The sequence below is a fragment of the Hippopotamus amphibius genome, chromosome 15 (genome assembly GCF_030028045.1).
Source record: "Hippopotamus amphibius kiboko isolate mHipAmp2 chromosome 15, mHipAmp2.hap2, whole genome shotgun sequence".
In the NCBI taxonomy this organism is placed as follows: domain Eukaryota; kingdom Metazoa; phylum Chordata; class Mammalia; order Artiodactyla; family Hippopotamidae; genus Hippopotamus; species Hippopotamus amphibius.
Genome location: NC_080200.1, coordinates 11,846,654 through 11,866,299, shown reverse-complemented (window position 1 = coordinate 11,866,299; position 19,646 = coordinate 11,846,654). Strand labels below are relative to the sequence as shown.

The 19,646-nt window shown below is 48.2% G+C and overlaps 2 protein-coding genes across 2 annotated transcripts; one reads left to right on the top strand and one right to left on the bottom strand.

Moving 5' to 3' along the window:
* Positions 1-1,818: 1,818 nt before the first annotated feature.
* DAND5 (DAN domain BMP antagonist family member 5) lies at positions 1,819-8,339 on the bottom strand. Its single transcript, XM_057708303.1, is given in 3 exon segments — positions 1,819-2,037; positions 6,713-7,057; positions 8,283-8,339. Coding segments are annotated over 3 exon segments (621 nt in total).
* A 9,025-nt stretch (positions 8,340-17,364) lies between these two features.
* Positions 17,365-19,483, top strand: GADD45GIP1 (GADD45G interacting protein 1). Its single transcript, XM_057709830.1, has 2 exons — positions 17,365-17,755; positions 19,123-19,483. The coding sequence occupies exons 1-2, from the start codon at positions 17,406-17,408 to the stop codon at positions 19,439-19,441; spliced, it is 669 nt and encodes a 222-aa protein (XP_057565813.1). The 5' UTR covers positions 17,365-17,405; the 3' UTR covers positions 19,442-19,483.
* The last annotated feature ends 163 nt before the right edge of the window (positions 19,484-19,646 follow it).

Sequence of the window (19,646 nt, the reverse complement as noted above, 5' to 3'; positions counted from 1 at the left end):
ACACACACACACAGACACACACACACAGACACACACACGAACTCTCCCAGGCACAGAGAAGCCCCGTGTCTTGGCAGCCGCGCAGCCCCTGGGAACTGGACCCCCGGGACGGGGCTCACCGCGCACCCCCGTGCCCACCCCAGCCCTCCCCCGCCTGGCCGGCTGGCGGGCTTTAATACAGATGCCAAACTCATAATTGTAACTGAGGGTGACAGGGTCACCTTGAGCCCCAGATGCTCGCGCGGTGACAGATGGCGTTGGCAAACCTGATTATCGGCCCCCGTGCCAGCGCCTGTGGCACCTGCATCCCCGCCCCTCCCCCGCTCCCCCAGCACTCATTACCCACCCATTACTGGGCCTGGGGGGCGGGGGTGGGGGCCGGCTGGCATTGCCCGGGAGGGGGCAGGGACTCCAGGGGCCCTCCTGGCACCAAGGTTCCCAGCTGGCTCCCCGGCTGGCAGGAGGTGGGCACAGCTGAAGGGGGGAAAGCAAGTGCCTCATGCCTGCCAGAGAGAGGGGCACTCGCGGTGCCAGGGCTGAGCTGCCCACTCGGACACTGCTTGGGGGTTGGCACAGAACCCTGGAGGGAGGAGAGAGAGCACCCACCCACCCCACGGGCCCCTAGTGACCACCTCCCACCGCAGGGCCCTTGGAGCAGGGCCTTGGGAGCTGCTTGCCTGGCCTGTTCCCACCCCTCTGTGCAGGCCTGTGGGGTCAGAGGTCACAGGCTCCCACGCCCCGCTAGCCCATCTGTTTCCTCGGGTCCCCTCCTCCTGCTCGCCTCACCTGCGGCCTTCCTTCCTGAGGCAGGAAGAGGGCTGAGGGGGGCCTGGCCAGCCCCCGCCCTGCGCTCCGGGGGGCATTTGGAGGCAACCCTGACAGCACCACATGTCCCCGCGTCTGTGCCAGACGGGCCCATCTGCTAGGTCCCTGGTTCCAGCCGCCCAAAGCCAGGCTGCCCTCGTCCGCTGCAGACCCTGAGCCCAGCTGATGAAGGAGCACCCCTGATGCCCAGGCTCCAGCACGGGGCCACCCACTCCCAGGAAACCCCGATTGGAGGAACACACACATATACACACACACAACTAGACTCGGCCAACCTTTACGGTTCCTGTAGGTGCCACACTGAGCGTGAATCTGTGTGGAGACTTGGGGTTTGGGGCGGGGGACAGAAGGGGCAGCTGGGAGCATGTAGGTCTTGCCTCTGACTCGGGGAGCTCAGGTTTCCCCCAGCAGCTCCATCTGCTTCCCGGTCTTGGCGTCTCGGAATCCCTAGGACTGGGTCACCACTGTGTCTCCCAGTCTGGGCAGGGCCATCGAGCCTCCCTGCAGCTGGGAGTGTCTTTGACTCATTCTGTGAGAGGAGGTCCAGCTTGTTGGTTAAAAACAGGAACCACCATGCCTTGGGTTCGAATGCCATTTCTGCCACGTACGGCAGTGTGACTCTGAGTGAGAGATTTTGCCTCCTGGGGCCTCGGTTTCCTTTTCCTAAAATGGGATGCTACCAACTCCTGTGTCACGGGGCTGCTCTGAGAGTGACATAGGTTAGTCCATATCAAACACTTAGAGCAGGGCCTGGCAAACAGTGAGCACGCAATAAGTGTGCGCTTTAACTATGAGTGGTCCACCCAGCCCACAGGCTGGGGCTGTGCCTGGAGACATGTCTGGCTGTCCCTGTGTCCCTGGTTGCTGGACCCAGTGTGCATGGTCAAGGTCAGCGTCTTTCTCAGCCTACCTTCCCCCATGTCTCCAAGGTGCATGCATCAGTGTGTCCATCCGTGATGCTCAGCTCATGCCTTTGGGCTGCACTGACAGCCTTCACCCAGCAAAGCTGATGTCCTTCACCCACCAACAGGAGGCTGGGCTGCCCACCCAGCAGTAGAGGGTCACGGGTGCCCAGAGCTTGAGAGTAGGCACACAGCTGTTGCAGAGGATAAGCGGGGCAGGATCTCAGCTGCAGTTGTAGAAAGAGGATCAGTAGCCAAAGCAGAGGTGATTGCAGACCTGGATGGCCATGCAGCCCGACCAGGAGAGCACCTGGGGCCAGAGTCAGGGAGATGAGTGAAGGGCAGTGGAATCTGGAGCCAGTGACTCCATCACACCTTGAAACTCATGGATGCCTGTGTTCAAATCCTGACTCTGCCATCTGCTGGCTGTGTGACTTACGGCAACTTACTCAACCTCTTTGGGCCTCAGTTCCCTCACCTATAAAATCACCAAAGTTCAATCAGGAAAAAAAAAAAGAAAAGCACTCTAGGCCTTTCAACACAGAGAATTAATACAGAGCAGGGCTACTTTTCCTGAGCAGGAGATGATGATGAGGTGGCCTAGGGATTGGCACTTGTAGGAAGCCACTGCCACCTCCAGGGGTGAGGGACAATAGGAAGGGTGGTATTCCAGGATCCCTGGGGGTGGGGCAGGGGGATGATTAAGCAGAAAATCCTTAGCTCATTGCCTGGCACACAGTCAGCACTCAATAAATGCTAGCTCTTTCTATGATCCCTTCCCACTAAGTGGATCTACCAACTTGCTCCCAGATCATGGCCCTTCTCTATTTAAACCCCGCACCCCCCCACCCCCCTTACCCTCCTCCACATCTCCCCACCCTTCGTGCTTCTCACTGCCTCAGCCACCCTAGACTCCTCGATGTTCTTTCTTTTTTGTTCTTTTTTTTAATTGAAGTATAGTTGATTTACAATATTGTGCTAATTTCTGCTGTACAACAAAGTGACTCAGTTATACACATATATACTTTTTATTTTAAATTGAGATTGTCTTTTTTTTTAATTAAAAAAATTTTAAATTAATTAATTTATTTATTTGCTGGGTTGGGTCTTCGTTGCTGCACTGGCTTTCTCTAGTTGCGGCAAGTAGGGGCTACTCTTCCTTGTGGTGCATGGGCTTCTCATGGTGGCTTTTCTGGTTGCAGAGCATAGGCTCTAGGTGCACAGGCTTCAATAGTTGCAGCACATGGGCTCAATAGTCCTGGCTTGCAGTCTCTAGAGCGTGGGCTCAGTAGTTGTGGTGCACAGGCTTAGTTCGCTCCGCGGCATGTGGGATCTTCCCAGCTCAGGGATCGAACATGTGTCCCCTGCATTGGCAGGCGGATTCTTAACCACGGTGCCACCTGGGGAGCCCCTATACATTATTTTTTAATATTATTTTCCATCATGGTTTATCCCAGGAGATTGGATATAGTTCCCTGTGCTATACAGTAGGACCTTGTTGTTTATCCATTCTAAATGTAACAGTTTGCATCTACTAACCCCAAACTCCCATTCCATCCTTCCCCCACCCTGCACCCCTGCAGCAACCACAAGTCTGTTCTCTATGTCTGTGAATCTGTTTCTGCTTTGTAGATAGGTTCATTGGTGCCATATTTTAGATTCCACATATAAGTGATATCATATGGTACTTAGCTTTCTCTTTCTGACTTACTTCACTTAATATGATAATCTTTAGGTTCATCTATGTTTCTGCAAATGGCATTATTTTGTTCCTTTTTATGGCTGAGTAGTATTCCATTGTTTATATGTACCACATCTTCTTTATCCATTCATCACCCGATGGACATTTAGGTTGTCTCCATGTCTTGGCTATTGTGAATAGTGCTGCTATGAACACAGGGGTGCATGTAACTTTTTGAATTATAGTTTTGTCCAAGTATATGCCCAGGAGTGGGATTGCTGGGTCATATGTTTGTTCTGTTCCTCGCTGTTCTTTCAATCCACCAAACTTGTGCCTGCCTCCAGACTGTTGCCTATGCTCTGCACTCCACCTGGACTTCTCTTCCATCCACCCTTCCCAGAGCCCATTTCAACACATCCTTCCTTTCTCAGAAGCACCCGCAGGACAAATTTCACCTTCCTGCTAGGTCTCTCTCCTAGCATCCTCCTCTCTTTCTCCAGGGTCTTATATCAATTTATTGTATTGTCTCTTTGGGGGATTTTTTAAAAAATAGTTATTTTCATTTATTTGTTTGTTTATTTATTTATTTATTCATTCATTCATTCATTTATTTTTGGCTGCATCGTGTCTTAGCTGTGGCACGCGGGATCTTCGCTTCAGCATGCAGGATCTTTCATTGAGGTGCACGGGCTTCTCTCTAGTTGTGGCGCACAGGCTCCAGGGTGCGTGGGCTCTGTAGTTTGCAGCACGCAGGCTCTCTTGTAGAGGCACATGAGCTCACTAGTTGTGGTGCACAGGCTTAGCTGTCCAACAGCATATGGGATCTTATATCCCCAACTAGGGATCGAACTCTCGTCCCCAACATTGGAAGGCGGAGTCTTTACTACTGGACCACCAGGGAAGTCCCTCTTTGGGGGACTGTTAATTTTCCTCTCTCTCCCGGAATATTCACTACCTGAAGACAGGGACTTTCTCCATCTTGTTCACAGATACAGCCCCAGGAGGTGCATCATAACAAAAGTTAACACTTACCAAACCCTAACACCCTGCCCAGCCCATGCTACTCACCTTCGAGGAACTCACTCCTCCCCCACAATGCTGCAAGGCAGGAACCATTATTATCCCCATTTACAGATGTGGAAACTGAGGCTCAAAGAAGTTCCTTGCTTGCCTAAGACTACACAGCTGCTGAGGGAACTGCTAGCCCTTAGAGCATCCTTGTGCCCCCATGGGACAGCTGCAGCTCTGGGAGAGGATACACAGCTGGATCTCAGGCCAGGGGTCCCCTCTGCTGGGTGATGCATGCACAGCCATATGGGGCAACCTAGGCGGCTGGTCCAGGGCTGTGCAATCACCACCAAGTTGTCTGGATTCAGCGAAGTTTTGCTGAATGGCTAATAAGCCAAGGGATCTTGGGAACTCACACCCTGGTAGGCATGGTCCCAAACACCTTGAGTGAGTTCTCTACTGTTATTATTATTATATTTTTATAAATTTATTTATTTATTTTATTGGCTGTGTTGGGTCTTCGTTGCTGCACACGGGCTTTCTCTGGTCGTGGCGAGTGGGGGCTACTCTTCCTTGTGGTGTGTGGGCTTCTCATTGCGGTAGCCTCTCTTGTTGCAGAGCACGGGCTTTAGGCGCGTGGGCTTCAGTAGTTGTGGCACATGGGCTCAATAGTTGTGGCTCACAGGCTCTAGAGCGCAGGCTCAATAGTTGTGGCGCACAGGTTTAGTTCACTCCACGGCATGTGTTATTTTCCTAAGGCAGGGATTGAACCCGTGCCCCCTGCATTGGCAGGTGGATTCTTACCCACTGTGCCACCTAAGAAGTCCAGTTCTCTACTATTATTAACTCCCTTTTGCAAAGGTGGGAATTGAGGCACAGAGAAGGAAAGCCACTTGCCCTGGGTCACACAGAAATCAGTAGCTAAGGCAGAAGCTGAACTGAGAGATGCCTAGCTCCAAAGCCTGGGCCATAAACAACACATGGTATGAAGTATCAAAAGATGGAGCACCAACTGAATGCAGCTGTGAGAATGCTCCCCTTACCCCTCTCATTCAGGCTGCCCAATAGCCCTGAGGAGGCAAGTGCTACTATTACTCGTTCATTCATTCGACAAATAATTCCTGAGTGCCCACTGTGTGCCTGGCTCTGCTCTACAGCAGGGATGGAGCTGCAGAAGTGAACAAGACAGGGACTTCCCTAGTGGCACAGTGGTTAAGAATCCACCTGCCAATGCAGGGGACATGGGTTTGATCCCTGGTCCGGGAAGATCCCACATGCCGTGGAGAAACTAAGCCTGTGCACCACAACCACTGAGCCTGTTCTCTAGAGCCCGTGAGCCACAACTACTGAGCCCATGTGCCACAACTAATGAAGCCTGCAAGCCTAGAGCCTCAGCTCAGCAGCAAGAGAAGCCACCACAATGAGAAGTCTGTGCACCACAACAAAGAGTAGCCCCCACTCGCTGCAACTAGGAGAAAGCCTGCGTGCAGCACTGAAGATCCAATACAGCCAATAAATAAATAAATAAATAAATAAATAAATAATAAATAAATAAAAGAAGTGAGCAAGACATAAAAATCTCTGCTCTGGTGGAGCAAACATTCTAGTGAGAAAGACAGATGATAAATGTGACTACAAAATTAATTTCATTTCTTAGATGATGATGTGAACTACAGCAAGAAATAAAGCGGAAAAGGGGGAATATTTTAAAACAACATTTGAGTAAAAACCTGGAGGAGGTGAGAGGAAGGAACCATAGAACATCGGGGGTGGGGAGTGCTAGAGGCAAAGGGAACAGCCAGTGCAAAGGCACTGAGGTAGACATAACATTGGTGTGTCTGGGGAAAAGCAAACCGGCTGGTGTGGCAGGAGCAAAGTGGGTGAGGGGGAGAGTGGCAGGAGGTAAGGACCAGAGATGACAGGCATTTCATGCAGGGCCTTGTGGGCCATGGGAAGGACTTGGACACTTGCTCTGAGTGAAATGGGAGCCATGGAGGATTCTGAGCAGAGGAGGGATGTGATCAGACTCCGGTGTTCCCAGATGCCCTCTGGCCACTAGATGGAAAACTAGGCTCAGGGGACAGGGTGGCCATAGCAGAAGCTGGGAGACCAAGATGGCGGTAACTGCATTGGCCCAGGTGGGAGAGGCTTATGCCCCATCTTCTAAGGGAGAAAACTGAAGATCAGAGGCACTTAGGTGAAGGATGCAGAATTGACCCCAAATCTGTCTGGTGCCACAGCCTGTGCTCTATCAACACTGAAGCCAGCTCTCTCCTTCCCCTACCCATACACTTACTTGAGTGAAGGACACAGCCTTGCATATCTCTGGGGCCACATCCCGTGGATCCAGTAGCAGAGACACAGTGGCAACCACATCCTGCCCGAGCTGCAGCCTGCCTGTCCCCAGCTGCCCAGTTTTCCGCCTAGTTTTCTTTCCCAAGAAGGCCTTCCAGCTGCTAAGGGCAGAGGATGGCACTGGGAAGGCTGGGGCCCCTTGACCCAGAGACTGGGTCTGATTGGCAGCAGCCCAAGGCTGAGCTGGGAGACCTTGGGGTCCAGGCCTCCCTGAGCCTGTGGGCAGCCATGCCCCACTGAGCAGGCTCAACAGAGCAGTCAGCTGGGCTGAGGAACATCTGTCTGTCTGTTGGTCAGTCTGGGACTGGGCTCAGGGTCCTGGGCAGCCGACGACCTTGCCATCTGGTAAGTGGAGTCCGGGCTCTCCAGATTCACTTTTTTTTTTTTTTAATATTTATTTATTTATTTATTTAATTGTGCCAGGTCTCAGTTGCAGCAGGCAGGCTCCTTAGTTGTGACTCCAGGGCTCCTTAGCTGCAGCATGTGGGCTCCTTAGTTGTGGCACGCAAACTCTTAGTTGCAGCATGTATCTGGAATCTAGTTCCCTGACCAGGGATCAAACCCCAGCCCCCTACACTGGGAGCGTGGAGTCTTGTCCACTGCACCACCAGGGAAGTCCCTCCAGATTCATTTTTATTTTATTTTTTATTTTTTGGGCTGCTCCATGTGGCTTGCAGGATCTTGGTTCCATTTCATTCTTCCATTTAGCAAACTCAGAGTTTGCAGTTAGGCTTCTATCTCAACATTGAAACTTCCTGGTTATGCAGTCTCAAGTCCCTAAACCTCTCTGGACCTCAGCTTCCTCTTCTGTAATATGGGGATAAAAAACAGTCCCTACTTGGGGGAATTCCCTGGAGGTCCAGTGGTTAGGACTTGCTTTCACTGCCAGGGCCAGGTTCTATACCCGGTCAGGGAACTAGGATCCTGCAAGCTGTGCAGCAAGACAAAAAATAAATTAATTAATTACTTAAAAAAAAAATAAAACAGCCAATTCCTATTTGGTGGGGTTGCTCTGAAGACTGAAGATAATTTATGTAAGGAGCTTCAAATAGAGGTTGGTACACAGTAGAACCATGAGTAAGCCATGATTAACACTGTTGCTGTTGGTTTTTTCTTTAGCACTCATGAGAGGCCAGGAATAATTCTGAGCCCTGGGGATATAGGAGGACAACCCAGAAAATGTGCCCTTGCTGCCACGGATTTTACATTATAGTGCAGAAAACAGACAACACAAGATGATTTCGGAGTCTGAAGCGTTACAAAGATATTAAAATGAGATGTGCCTTAGAGGGATTGGGGCGGGGTCTTCTGCCCCCAGGTGGTCAGGGAAGGTCTCTCTGTGGAGGTGACATTTTCGCAGAGACCCTAGGTGCTGTGGGAACAGCCCGGTGGGGAGTGGTGGTTGGAGCACTGGAAGCACATAAAAGGCCGTGTCCCAGGATTTGGGGCCCTAGAGGCACTTGGGGGGTCCAGGCCTGGTCCTGGCATCCGCGCGGCCCCCATCTCACTACCCAGGTGAGGAGCTGTAGGCCACTAGGCCCTGAGAAGTGGCAGGGAATGTCCTTCATGCGCAACTCCCCCTCCCCCCCCCCCCCCCCCCCGCCCCGGAGCTGCAAGTGCGGTGGGGTGCGCTTGCCCTCTGGCGACCACTCTCGGGATTGCACGGTGACCGTGTCCTGGACTCCTGCCTCCAAGACTCACCTGGTGATGCGCGGGCACCTCCCAGTCACCCCGCTACATCCGAGCCCCTGAGCGTTCCCCCACCTGTCCTTCCACTGTCCTCTAGTCCCAACTAATGGCAACTCCGTCCTGCCAGGTGTTAAGGCTCCAAACTTGTGAGCCTCTTTAAGCCCCCTCTTTCTCTGACCCCACCCCCTCCCCAATTTGATATGACGTCAAGTCGTGTCCACTTCAGAATCTACCCAGAATCCGCCCACTTCTCACTCCCTCTTCGGTTCCCTCCACGCCCGGCATGGTCCTCATTATCTCCTGCCTGAATCAGTGCAGTGCCTCGGCCTTGGTACCCCATTTTCCATCTCCTCCCACCCTCAAAGTCTGTTCCCCCAACAGCACCCAGAGGGCGCCCGTGAGCACCTGAGTCCGAGAACGCCCCTCCTCTGCTCAGAACCATCCAGGGCTCCCACCTCACTGAGATTAACAGCCAAAATTCTCCCTGCAGCCCACCAGACCCCTTTCTGCTCCCATCACCCCCCCCACCCCCGTCTCTCCGCACTCTCTCCATATTTTCTCACTCTCTCCAGCCTCGCGGACCTCTTCGCTATTCCGTAGACTCACCCAGGCATAACACCATGATCCCACACAGTTGTACAGGGCTGCGACACTCTTGAAGTTTCAACATGGAAAAGATAGCTAAGAAAAAAGAAGTCAGAAAAAGTTCACAACAAGGTGCCGACCTTTTGGGGAAGAGGGATAAGAATTTACAGGTACAATTTAATTGTGTTTGCACACTGAAAAGAGCCAGGATTTTCCTGTTGGGGAGGTGAACGTGAATAGGCAGATGAGATTGGTTGGGGAGGAGGGGAGGAGGGCTTCATTTTAGAGTTTAAAAATTCAGTGAAAAAGAAAAAAAAAAAACAGGAAAAAAACACAAACGAAAGCAATCAATACCTTTGTTCTGCCCCGTTTTTTAAGTGAAGTATTTGAGGCATTCAAATAAATAAAGATATAATATACAATAGATATAGATAAATATATAGTAATATGTATAATATGGGTAATATAAATATATAATAGAGATAAAAATATAACAAACACCTCTGTACTCATTACCCCAATTAAGAAATAAAAGATCATAGGTATGAGAGAAACTGGCTCTATACTTGTCCCTAACCCCTGAATTTGCCAATTATAATCCCCAGGCCTGTGTTCATAGATTTACTATATATGTGTCCATTCAAAAAATACATAAAATTGTTTTGTTTAAAACTATGTACATGGTATCTGAATGTGTATATCCCTTTAACTTCCATCTGTCCTCCTCTTCAGTATTTCGCTGCACCCATACCCCCAATTTTTTTCTCCATTATCCAATTTTTTAACCATCACAAACAATCCTGCAAAGAATATTCTGGAATGTGGCTCTTTTGCACCTGGCTTTTTGCACTTACTCTATCTGCGAGTTTGCTCCTTATCAGTGGTTCACATTCCCGGCTGCACATTAGAGTCACTTGTAAATAAGGAATCGATGCCCAGACTCTGCAGCAAATCAGTCACTACATTGGAATCTCTGGGGACAGGACCCAGGCATTGGTGTTTTTTAAAAAGCACCTCAGGGCTGCTGCGAACCCATGGACTGTATAGTTATATACAGCAGTAGATCTCAAGCTTGAGCACACATCAGCATCACCTGGAAGGCTCTTGTACAGATCTGATTCTGGGATGGAGCCTGAGAATCTCCATTTCGAATAAGTTCCCAGGTGATGCTGCCACTGGCCTGAGGACCACACTTTGAGAACCGTGACACAGAGAGCATCTTTATTCTTTTTAACATCCTCATAGTGTCCCAGTCTATGGATAGTAATTTCTTTAACAACTCCTCTATTCTTGGACATTTAGGGTATTTTTCATCTTTCATTACTACCAAAAAAATTGCCCATTGTAAATCAACTCTAATAAAAAATTTTTAGTTGCCTACAATGGAATGCCATTCAACTATAAAAAGGAATGAAGTATTATATTAATTTGTGAGGGCTGCCATAACAAAATACCACAGACTGGGGGGTCTTAATCAACAGAAATTTACTTTCTCACAGTTCTGGAGGCTAGAAGTTTGAGATCAAGGTGTCACCCCAGTTGGTTTCTTCTGAGGCCTGTCTCCTTAGCTTGTAGATGGCCATCTTCTGCCTGTGTCTTTACACAGTGTTTCCTCTGTGTGTGTCTGTGTCCAAATTTCCTCTTTTATAAAAACACCAGTCATATTGGATTGGGGCCCACCCTAATGACCTCATTTTAACTTGACCCTTTTTCTACATATGGTCATGTACTGAGTGTTAGCACTTTAACATATGAATTTTGGGGGGGACACAATTCAGTCCATAACAAGTACTGATACATGTTACAGTATGAATGAACCTCAAAAACACACTAAGAGGGACTTTTCTGGTGGTCCACTGGTTAAGACTCTGTGCTCCCAACGCAAGGGGCACAGGTTTGATCCCTGGTTGGGGAAGTAAGATTCTGCATGCCGCCTGGAATGGCCAAAAAAAAAAAAAAAAAGTTAAGAAAAAGAATCCAGGACTTCCCTGGTCGTGCAGTAGTTAAGATTCCGCCTGCCAACGCAGGGGGACACGGGTTCGATCCCTGGTCCCGGAAGATCCCACATGCTGCGGAGCAACTAAGCCCTCGAGCCACAACTACTGAGCCCTCGTGCCGCAACCACCGAAGCCAAGTGCCTAGAGCCCATGCTTGGCAACAACAGAAGCCACAGCAATGAGAAGTCTGGGCACTGCAACAAAGAGTAGCCCCTGCTCACCGCAACTAGAGAAAGCCCGCGTGCAGCAACAGACCCAACGCAGCCAATGAATGAATGAATAGAATTCGTATGCAAGTGGTCACATTGTGTATGATTCCATTTACATGAAATATCCAGAATGGGCAAATCCATATATACAGAAAGTAAACTAGTGGTTGCAAGGGGCTGGGGGAGGGGGAGAAGGAACAGAGAGTGACTGCTTAATGGGTACAGGTGATGGAAATGTTCAAGAACTAAATACAGGTGGTTGTTGCACAACACTGAGTGGACTAAATGCCACTGAATCGTTCACTTTATTTTTTATGTAAATTTATTTATTGGCTGTGTTGGGTCTTCACTTCTGCATGCAGGCTTTCCCTAGTTGGGGCGAGCAGGGGCTACTCTTCATTGCGGTGCGCAGGCTTCTCTTGTTGCGGAGACAAGCTCTAGGTATGCGGGCTTCAATAGTTTTGGTATGAGGGCTCAGTAGTCATGGCGCACATTCTTAACCACTGTGCCACCAGGGAAGTCACTGAATCATTCACTTTACAACGATTAATTTTATGTCGTGTGACTATTACCTCCATTTAAGGCCTGCCTTCAGAATCCCCTTCCCCATGACCATTTGGTTTCTGCTGGGTGCCGGGAACCCCAGGCAGCAGCTGAAATTCAACCCAGGCTAGTTTGACATCAGAGTGCCTACTTTTAACCTCTAAGCTCTAGTTCCCAGCTTAAAATTCAGAGTTGTTGGGCTTCCTAGGTGGCACAGTGGTTAATAATCTGCCTGTCAATGCAGGGGACACGGGTTCCATCCCTGCTCCAGGAAGATCCCACATGCTGCAGAGCAACTAAGCCCGTGCACCACAACTATTGAGCCCGTGCGCCACAACTATTGAGGCCGTGCGCCACACCTACTGAAGCCCACGCACCTAGAGCCCGTGCTCCACAACAAGAGCAGCCCACGCACCACAATGAAGAGTAGCCTCGACTCACTGCAACTAGGGAAAACCTGTGTGCAGCAACAAAGACCCAACACAGTCAATTAAAAAAAAAATTTTCAGTTGTTTCCAAATTTCCTGGTCTGGTAAGAAACTGTAGCTCAGAAGTCCCACACCTGGCTTCTTGTCAGCCCCATTCCAGGAACTTCCTTCCTCCTTTGCCTCCACTATAATTGTGTGTGTGTGTCACCCACAAGACTGTGAGCTGTTTGAGGTCAGGGACCATCTCTGCTTCATTTCATATCTCTTCAAAGGTCCGAGGAGCTGGGGAGATGTCCACTGAGTTAAACCTGAATGACAAGAAAGAGCCCATCATGTCTAGATCCTGAAGACAGTTCTAGGCATGGTAACAGCAAAAGTAATGCAAAGGCCCTAAGGCCAGTGCAGGTCAGGGAGCACATTGCCCCTTCTACCTCCAAATGGGTCTCCCTGCTTGTACATGTTGCCCCACTCAACGTCTTTTCTGCTCAGCAGCCAGAGGAGAATCGTAAGTCATATTCGTTACTGCTCTGCTCAAAGACCTCCCATGGCTCCCCATTGCCCTTGAAATAAAACCAGGACCGCTCACCATGGCCTGTAATTCCTGTGTGGCTGACCTCGGCCCAGCACTATTCATTTCACCCCCTCCTTCAATCCTCCTCATTCACTGGACCTCAACCATGCTGGCTATCTGCCCCTCAGCAAACCCTGGGGACAGACTTGTTGAGCACCTCAGAGAAACTTCCCCATGGGCACATGGGGACACAGACAGGGCGCTTACTGCAGCATCACTTCTGCAATCAAGAAAAATTGGAAACAAATGTCCATCAAGACAGCCTGACAGAATAATTACAGTTTATTCATACTATGGACAATATTGAACAGATATTCTTTTCCAACTTTTTTTTAACCACTAAACGCAGTAAGAAATACATTTTACACTGTGAACCAGAGGTAGCAAATTGTACTTTCCAAAGAGGCCTCAATAATATGTCCTACCCTATATGCTCTACATACAATCAATCCTTTGTATGTGACCGTGACAATGTGACCCTGACAATCCTTTGAGTGACAAGGTCTCTGACTCCTCCCCTTGAACACAGACAACCTTGGTGACTGGCTTGACCAATAGAATGCAGCAGAAATGAGTCATGTGACTTCTGAGGTTCAATCATAAAAATGAACTTCAGCCTTGTTCACTTGGGACGCAGCTGCCATGTTGTGAGAAGGCTCAAACTGGCCCATGCAGAGAGACTACCATGTAGCTATTCCAGCCAACAGCCCAGCTGAGTATACAGCCAGAATGAATCATAAGACATGAATAAATAAAGATGCTTTCTGATGATTCTAGCTGCCAGGTGTTAAGTCACTCGACTTTCAATTCTTCCCACTGGAGCTGCAAACAGCATGGAGCAGAGACAAGCCCTGCCCAAATTCCTGATCTACACAATCAGTGAGCATAATAAAATGGTTGTTTGGGGAAGGTTTGTTAGCATCAATCACAACTGTACCACCAGTATATACATACATGTATATGTGACAAATAAATTTTATCAAATGATACTTACCCTTACTACGTGTGATACAACCTATTTTAATTTTATTCTATCTTTTTCATTAATAATAACTGCTGTACACCCAAGTTCATGGGACCACTATTCACAATAGCCAAAAAGTGGAAGCAGCCCAAATGTTCATCACTGGATGAACTGATAAACAAAATGTGGTAAATTCTTATGACGGAATATTATTCAGCCTTAAAAAGGAAGTAAACTCTGACCCATGCTACAATGTGGATGAACCTGGAGGACATTTTGCTAAGTGAAATAAGCCAATCACAAAAGGACAAATACTGTATGATTTCACTTATATGAGGTCCCAAGAGTAGTCCGGTTCACAGATACAGAAATTAGATTGGTGATTACCAGGGGCTGAGGGGAGAGAAGAATGGGGAGTTAGTGTTCAATGAGGACAGAGTTTCTGTTTTATGAGATGACAGATTCCTGGAGATGGAGAGTGGTAATGGTTGTACAACAATGTGAATGTGCTTAATGCCACTGAATAGTACACTTTAAAATGGTTACCATGGTAAGTTTTATGTGTATTACATCACAATTTTTTAAAAAATACTTATTTATTTATGTATTTATTTATTTAGCTGCATCAAGTCTCAGCTGCAGCATGCGGGATCTTTAGTTGTGGCATGCAAACTCTTAGTTGTGGCATGTGGGATGTAGTTCCCTGACCAGGGATCGAACCCAGGCCCCTTGCACTGGGAGCGCAGTCTTAGCCACTGGATCACCAGGGAAGTCCCTACATCACAATTTTTAAAAGTAAATAGTTTTTATTTATTTATTTATTTATTTATTTATTTATTTATTTAATTGGCTGTGTTGGGTCTTTTTCGCTGTGCACGGGCTTTCTTTAGTTGCGGTGAGTAGGGGCTACTCTTCGTTATGGTGCGCGGGCTCCTCATTGCCATGGCTTCTCTTGTTGTGGAGCACGGGCTCTAGGCGCATGGGCTTCAGTGGTTGCAGCACATGGGCTCAACAGTTGTGGCTCACGGGCTCTGGAGCGCAGGCTCAATAGTTGTGGCGCACGAGCTTAGTTCCTCCGAGGCATGTGGGATCTTCCTGGAGCAGGGATCGAACCCGTGTCCCCTGCATTGACAGGTGGATTCTTAACCACTGTGCCACCTAGGAAGCCCAAAGTAAATAATTTCTAAATTAAAAATTTTTTTCTATGAATCATCCTTCCCTTGATTGTAAACCTGGAAATAAATAAATAAATAAATGAATGAATGAATGAATGAATGAATGCTGGTTAGAACCCACTTCACTCACTTCCTGGATCAATAATAGCCCTGTGACCCACACTGTGAAAAACACAGCTACACAGCATGTACAGTAAATCTACATGGATCCACGTGGAGCTATCTGGAAATCAAGAGGCTGAGGGAGAAAAGTTGCAAACGAATACATTCAGAATACCATTTATGTCAAGTGTTTAAAATATATATTGATATTGTTTCCACATACTCCAGATAAGTAGCAAATGCATAAAGCCTGGTCCTGGAAGAACAGCTAATTTCAAAGTTAGTTACTCCTAAGAAGGCGGGGGTGGGGGAGGTGGGGGATGCAGAGCATCTGTAGATGGAGGCCTTACTGTCATTAGAGGCTTTCATTAACAGGGCTCAAGTTTTACTAAAAGGGATTTTTAAAAATATCTGAAGCAATTGATCCAAAGTGTGAATATCTGTTAAACCTGGGTGATGACACAATGACTGTACCCTTCTGTCCTTGTGACATAATCCACTAACATTGTTAATAAGAATGTATAAAGCAACTTTAGGATACATAAGAAACGACCACAAGCGGGGTGGAGGGGCTCAGACAGGGAAGCGGAGGATGGGAGATGGGTGGGAGTAAGACTTCTTACTGAAATCCTTTTCGTTGCTTGTATTTTCATTTTTTAAATTGTGAAATACAATAAAGCTACAGGAAAATGTGCAACCCACACATATACACAGTTGAAAGAATAATTATAACTCAGGCATCTCTGAAGCCCAGATCAAGAAATAACATTGAATAAAATCCACTTAGAGAAAAGCGAACAGAATGGGGATGCCCAGCTCAATGACCTGTTACAAAGCAAACCCCGCCCACCCCTGCCACGTGACCACCACCCAGCTGCCTCCGCATCCCGGTGTCCCATCCTGACTTCCAGAATGATCACTGCTTGGCTTTTCTTTATATTTTAAGGTGTACATCCATAATGACACTAGGATTTTTCAACTTGATATAAAAAGGACAGTTTGTGTAAACTTTACACAGTGAAAAACATTCCTTTATGAAAAGGAATCATTTGGGTCTTGCTTCCTTTGTTGCATAAAACGTCGGTGAGAATCATCCACATTGCTGTGAGCAGCTGTGAATGCTGCCGCATTCCTGTGCAGTATTCTGTTGGCTGAAACATAAAAATTTAGGGATCCAATCTAGTGCAGATGGACTCAGGTGTGGATTGTTTCCAGCTTGAGACTGATACATATGAGATATATGGTACTGCTATGAACTAGGAACATTCTTGTCCAGACTTCCTGGCTCACTGAGCAAACTGCATTTTGTGGGTGTGTGTGATAAAATATACATAATATAAAATTTACCACTTCAACCATTTTAAAGTGTACTTTTCAGTGGCATTAAGCGCATTCACGATGCTGTACAACCATCATCACCATCCATCTCCAGAACTTCTTCATCATCCCAAACAAATTCTGTACCTAACTCCCATTCCCCACCTCCCTGTCCCTCCCAACCACCATTCTACTTTCTGTTTCTATGAATTTGACTACTCTACGGACCTGATATAAGTAGAATCATACAATCTATTTCCTTCTCTGACTGCCTTATTTCACTCAATATAATATCTTTCAAGTCCATCCGTGTTGTAGCATGGGTCAGAATTTCCTTCCTTTTTAAGGAGCAAATCCTTTTTAAAAAATAATATTTAATTTCTACACTACAATCAAATGTTTTAAACATTTTAAAATATAAAAAATTAAATTAAAAGGCATAAAGTGACTAAATATTTACAACAGAATTTAAAATAAAATTTCTACCTAAATATCTTAAATAAGTTACATTCAAATTTCAATGTTTTAAATAGAAATGTAAATATTTAAAATAAATGTTAAGTAAAGCTTTAAATATTCAAAATTAAAATTTTAATAAAGATATTAAAATCAAATTAAAAACCATAAAATATTTAACATTACGAACAATATTTAAATAAGTATTTATATAAATTAAAATATGTAAACATTTTGAATAGATTTAAAATAAATTCAAATATAAAGCAATACGCAGACTGAACTCAAAACTGAAATATTTGTGTTTTAAACATTTAAATGTTTAAATTTTAAACATTTAAATTTTAATATAACAGTAAATGCTATTTTTAAAATATAAAAGTAAATTTTAAATACAATTTAAATAAATGAACTGCTACAATAAAATTTAAAATTATACTTGAAGACGTGTGAAGAACACGTTCCGCCCCTCGTCTCCTCCCTGCCCGGCACTGAGGCAGCAGGGAAGCGCCTCGCCGGCTCCGGCGCCCAGCGGACCTCGCGCGCAGGCAGCGCCTCGGGCAGCCCGGCCAGCGCGCGAGGACCCCGCACGGTCAAGATGGCTGCGCCCGTGCGGCAGGCGCGCAGCCTGCTCGGGCTGGCGACGACCCTGGGCCCGGGCTCCCGCGGCTACCGAGCGCCGCCGCCCCCGCGCCGCTCCAGGGGGCCCTGGTGGCCCGACCCGGATGACCCACTGACCCCGCGCTGGCAGCTGGAGCCGCGCTACGCAGCTAAGCAGTTCGCGCGGCATGGCGCCGCCTCCGGGGTGGCCGCCGGTTCTCTGTGGCCGTCGCGGGAACAGCTGCTGGAGCTGGAGGCTGAGGAGCGCGAATGGTACCCGAGCCTGGCGGCCATGCAAGAGTCGCTTCGGGTGCAGCAGCTGGCCGAGGAGCAGAAGCGACAGGCCAGGTGCGTGCGTGCGGTCGGGCAGGCGCGGGGCCGCGGGTGAACTGTGCCCAACAACAGTGCTTAGCCCATCGGGCACTTTATCGCGGGGTTTGCGTGCGGTTATTTAGGTGCTTGCTCACCTAGATACAAAACAGACATCTGAATAACAGTTCATTTAGTCATTCATCAACAAATCTTTACTGAGCGCCGACTGTCGAGCAAGGCCTTGTCCCCGGTGCTGAGAACACAGCAGAGAACAAAACAAATTTCAAATGGCGACAGAGAACCGTTAGGAAGATAAAATTGTGGAGAATGCATGCCCGAGGGTGATTTCGGTTTGGTAGGCCTACGGCCTCTCTGAGAACTTGATGTTTAAACGTTTAAGCAGAGACTGGAATGACCAGCGGTGGTCACGAGAAGATAGATCTTAGGTAGTGTTCTCAGTAGAGGGAACAGCTAGTGCAAAGCCCCTGTGGTAGGAACGTGCTTTAAGGAACAGCCTGGACATTAGTGTGGCTGGGGAAGAGTGGGAGGTGATGGGGCATGGAATTAAGGGCAGAGGTCGGACTTGGAGGCAGGTCTGAAGGATTCAGAGTAGAGGGAAGAATGGAGGCAAAACCCAGAACACTGACTGCACCACTTACAGAGGGAGGGAGCAGCCAAAGGTAGCAAGTGTGTTTCTGGTTTATTTTTCTTGTTCTCAGAACAGCTCTAAGAAGAAGAGGGAATCACCCTTACTTTAGAGACAGGAAACTGAAGCCTAGGAACGTGAAGTCACTTGTCCATCCAATCACCCAGGCAGTGAACTGCGGAACTGGAATGTGAACCCATCTCTGATAACCCATTATTCCAGCTGGCTAACCCTGCCATGGGGCTTTCCGCTTCATGTTTCTAACCCTTAAAATGGAACAGTGACTCATACCTACAAATTCATAGGATTGGAGGGAAAGGTCCAATTCATTTCTTGCCTTCACTCCTATGCCTAGAAGTGGGCCTGGCATACAGTGGGTGCTCAGTGATGTCTATAGGATGAAAGTGAGTTGTGGGAATAGCTAGTGTAACATGCGACACTCAGATGGCTCAGTAGACAGCTCAGGGAAACGTTGGGTTGACTTGGGGTCTGCTCCTAGGAGTTTTTGGGGCTTGGTTCTCATGCTCAAGGCTATACACGTTAGTTTCTCTTTCCTGCCTCGCTTTCTTCACTTGTCAAGGACTCTCCTTGACAGTTTTAATGGCCACCATAAGTCTTCCCAGTCTTTCATCTCTAGACGTGGGAAAGTTGGGAGAGGCAGAATGTGGGCAAAGGCTTTGAGGGTGGGATGTGAGTGGATGGGTACTGCTCTGGCTGGGTGTGGCTGCCCTCACTGACCACTCTCCTTCCCCTGCAGGGAGCAGCTCATTGAAGAGCGCATGGCCATGATGCCACAGATGATTGAGAACTGGCGGCGGCAGCAGCAGGAGCGCAGGGAGAAGGAGCAAGCAGACAAGGAGCGGAGGGCCCGGCTGCAGGCTGAGGCCCAGGAGCGCCTGGGATACCACGTGGACCCGAGGAGTGCCCGCTTCCAGGAGCTGCTGCAGGACTTGGAGAAGCAGCATCGCAAGCGCCTCAAGGAGGAGAAACAAAGAAAGAAGAAGGAGGCACGAGCTGCTGCGATGGCCGCTGCTGCAGCCCAGGACCCAGCAGACACTGCAACACCCAGCTGCTGAGCTGTGTTCTTTCCCAATAAAACCTGCTGCCTGATAGCCCCACCCCTGAAGAGCTCCGTGTCCTCTCTTATCAAGCCCCTCCCTGGGCACCCTGGTTCTTTCCCCAACACCTGGAGGCAGGGAATCCCCACCCTTCCCTGGCTCTGCTCACGTAGGGACTCTAGGCCATGCAGACTAACTCTAGGGCTTCAGGGGGAGAGAAAGG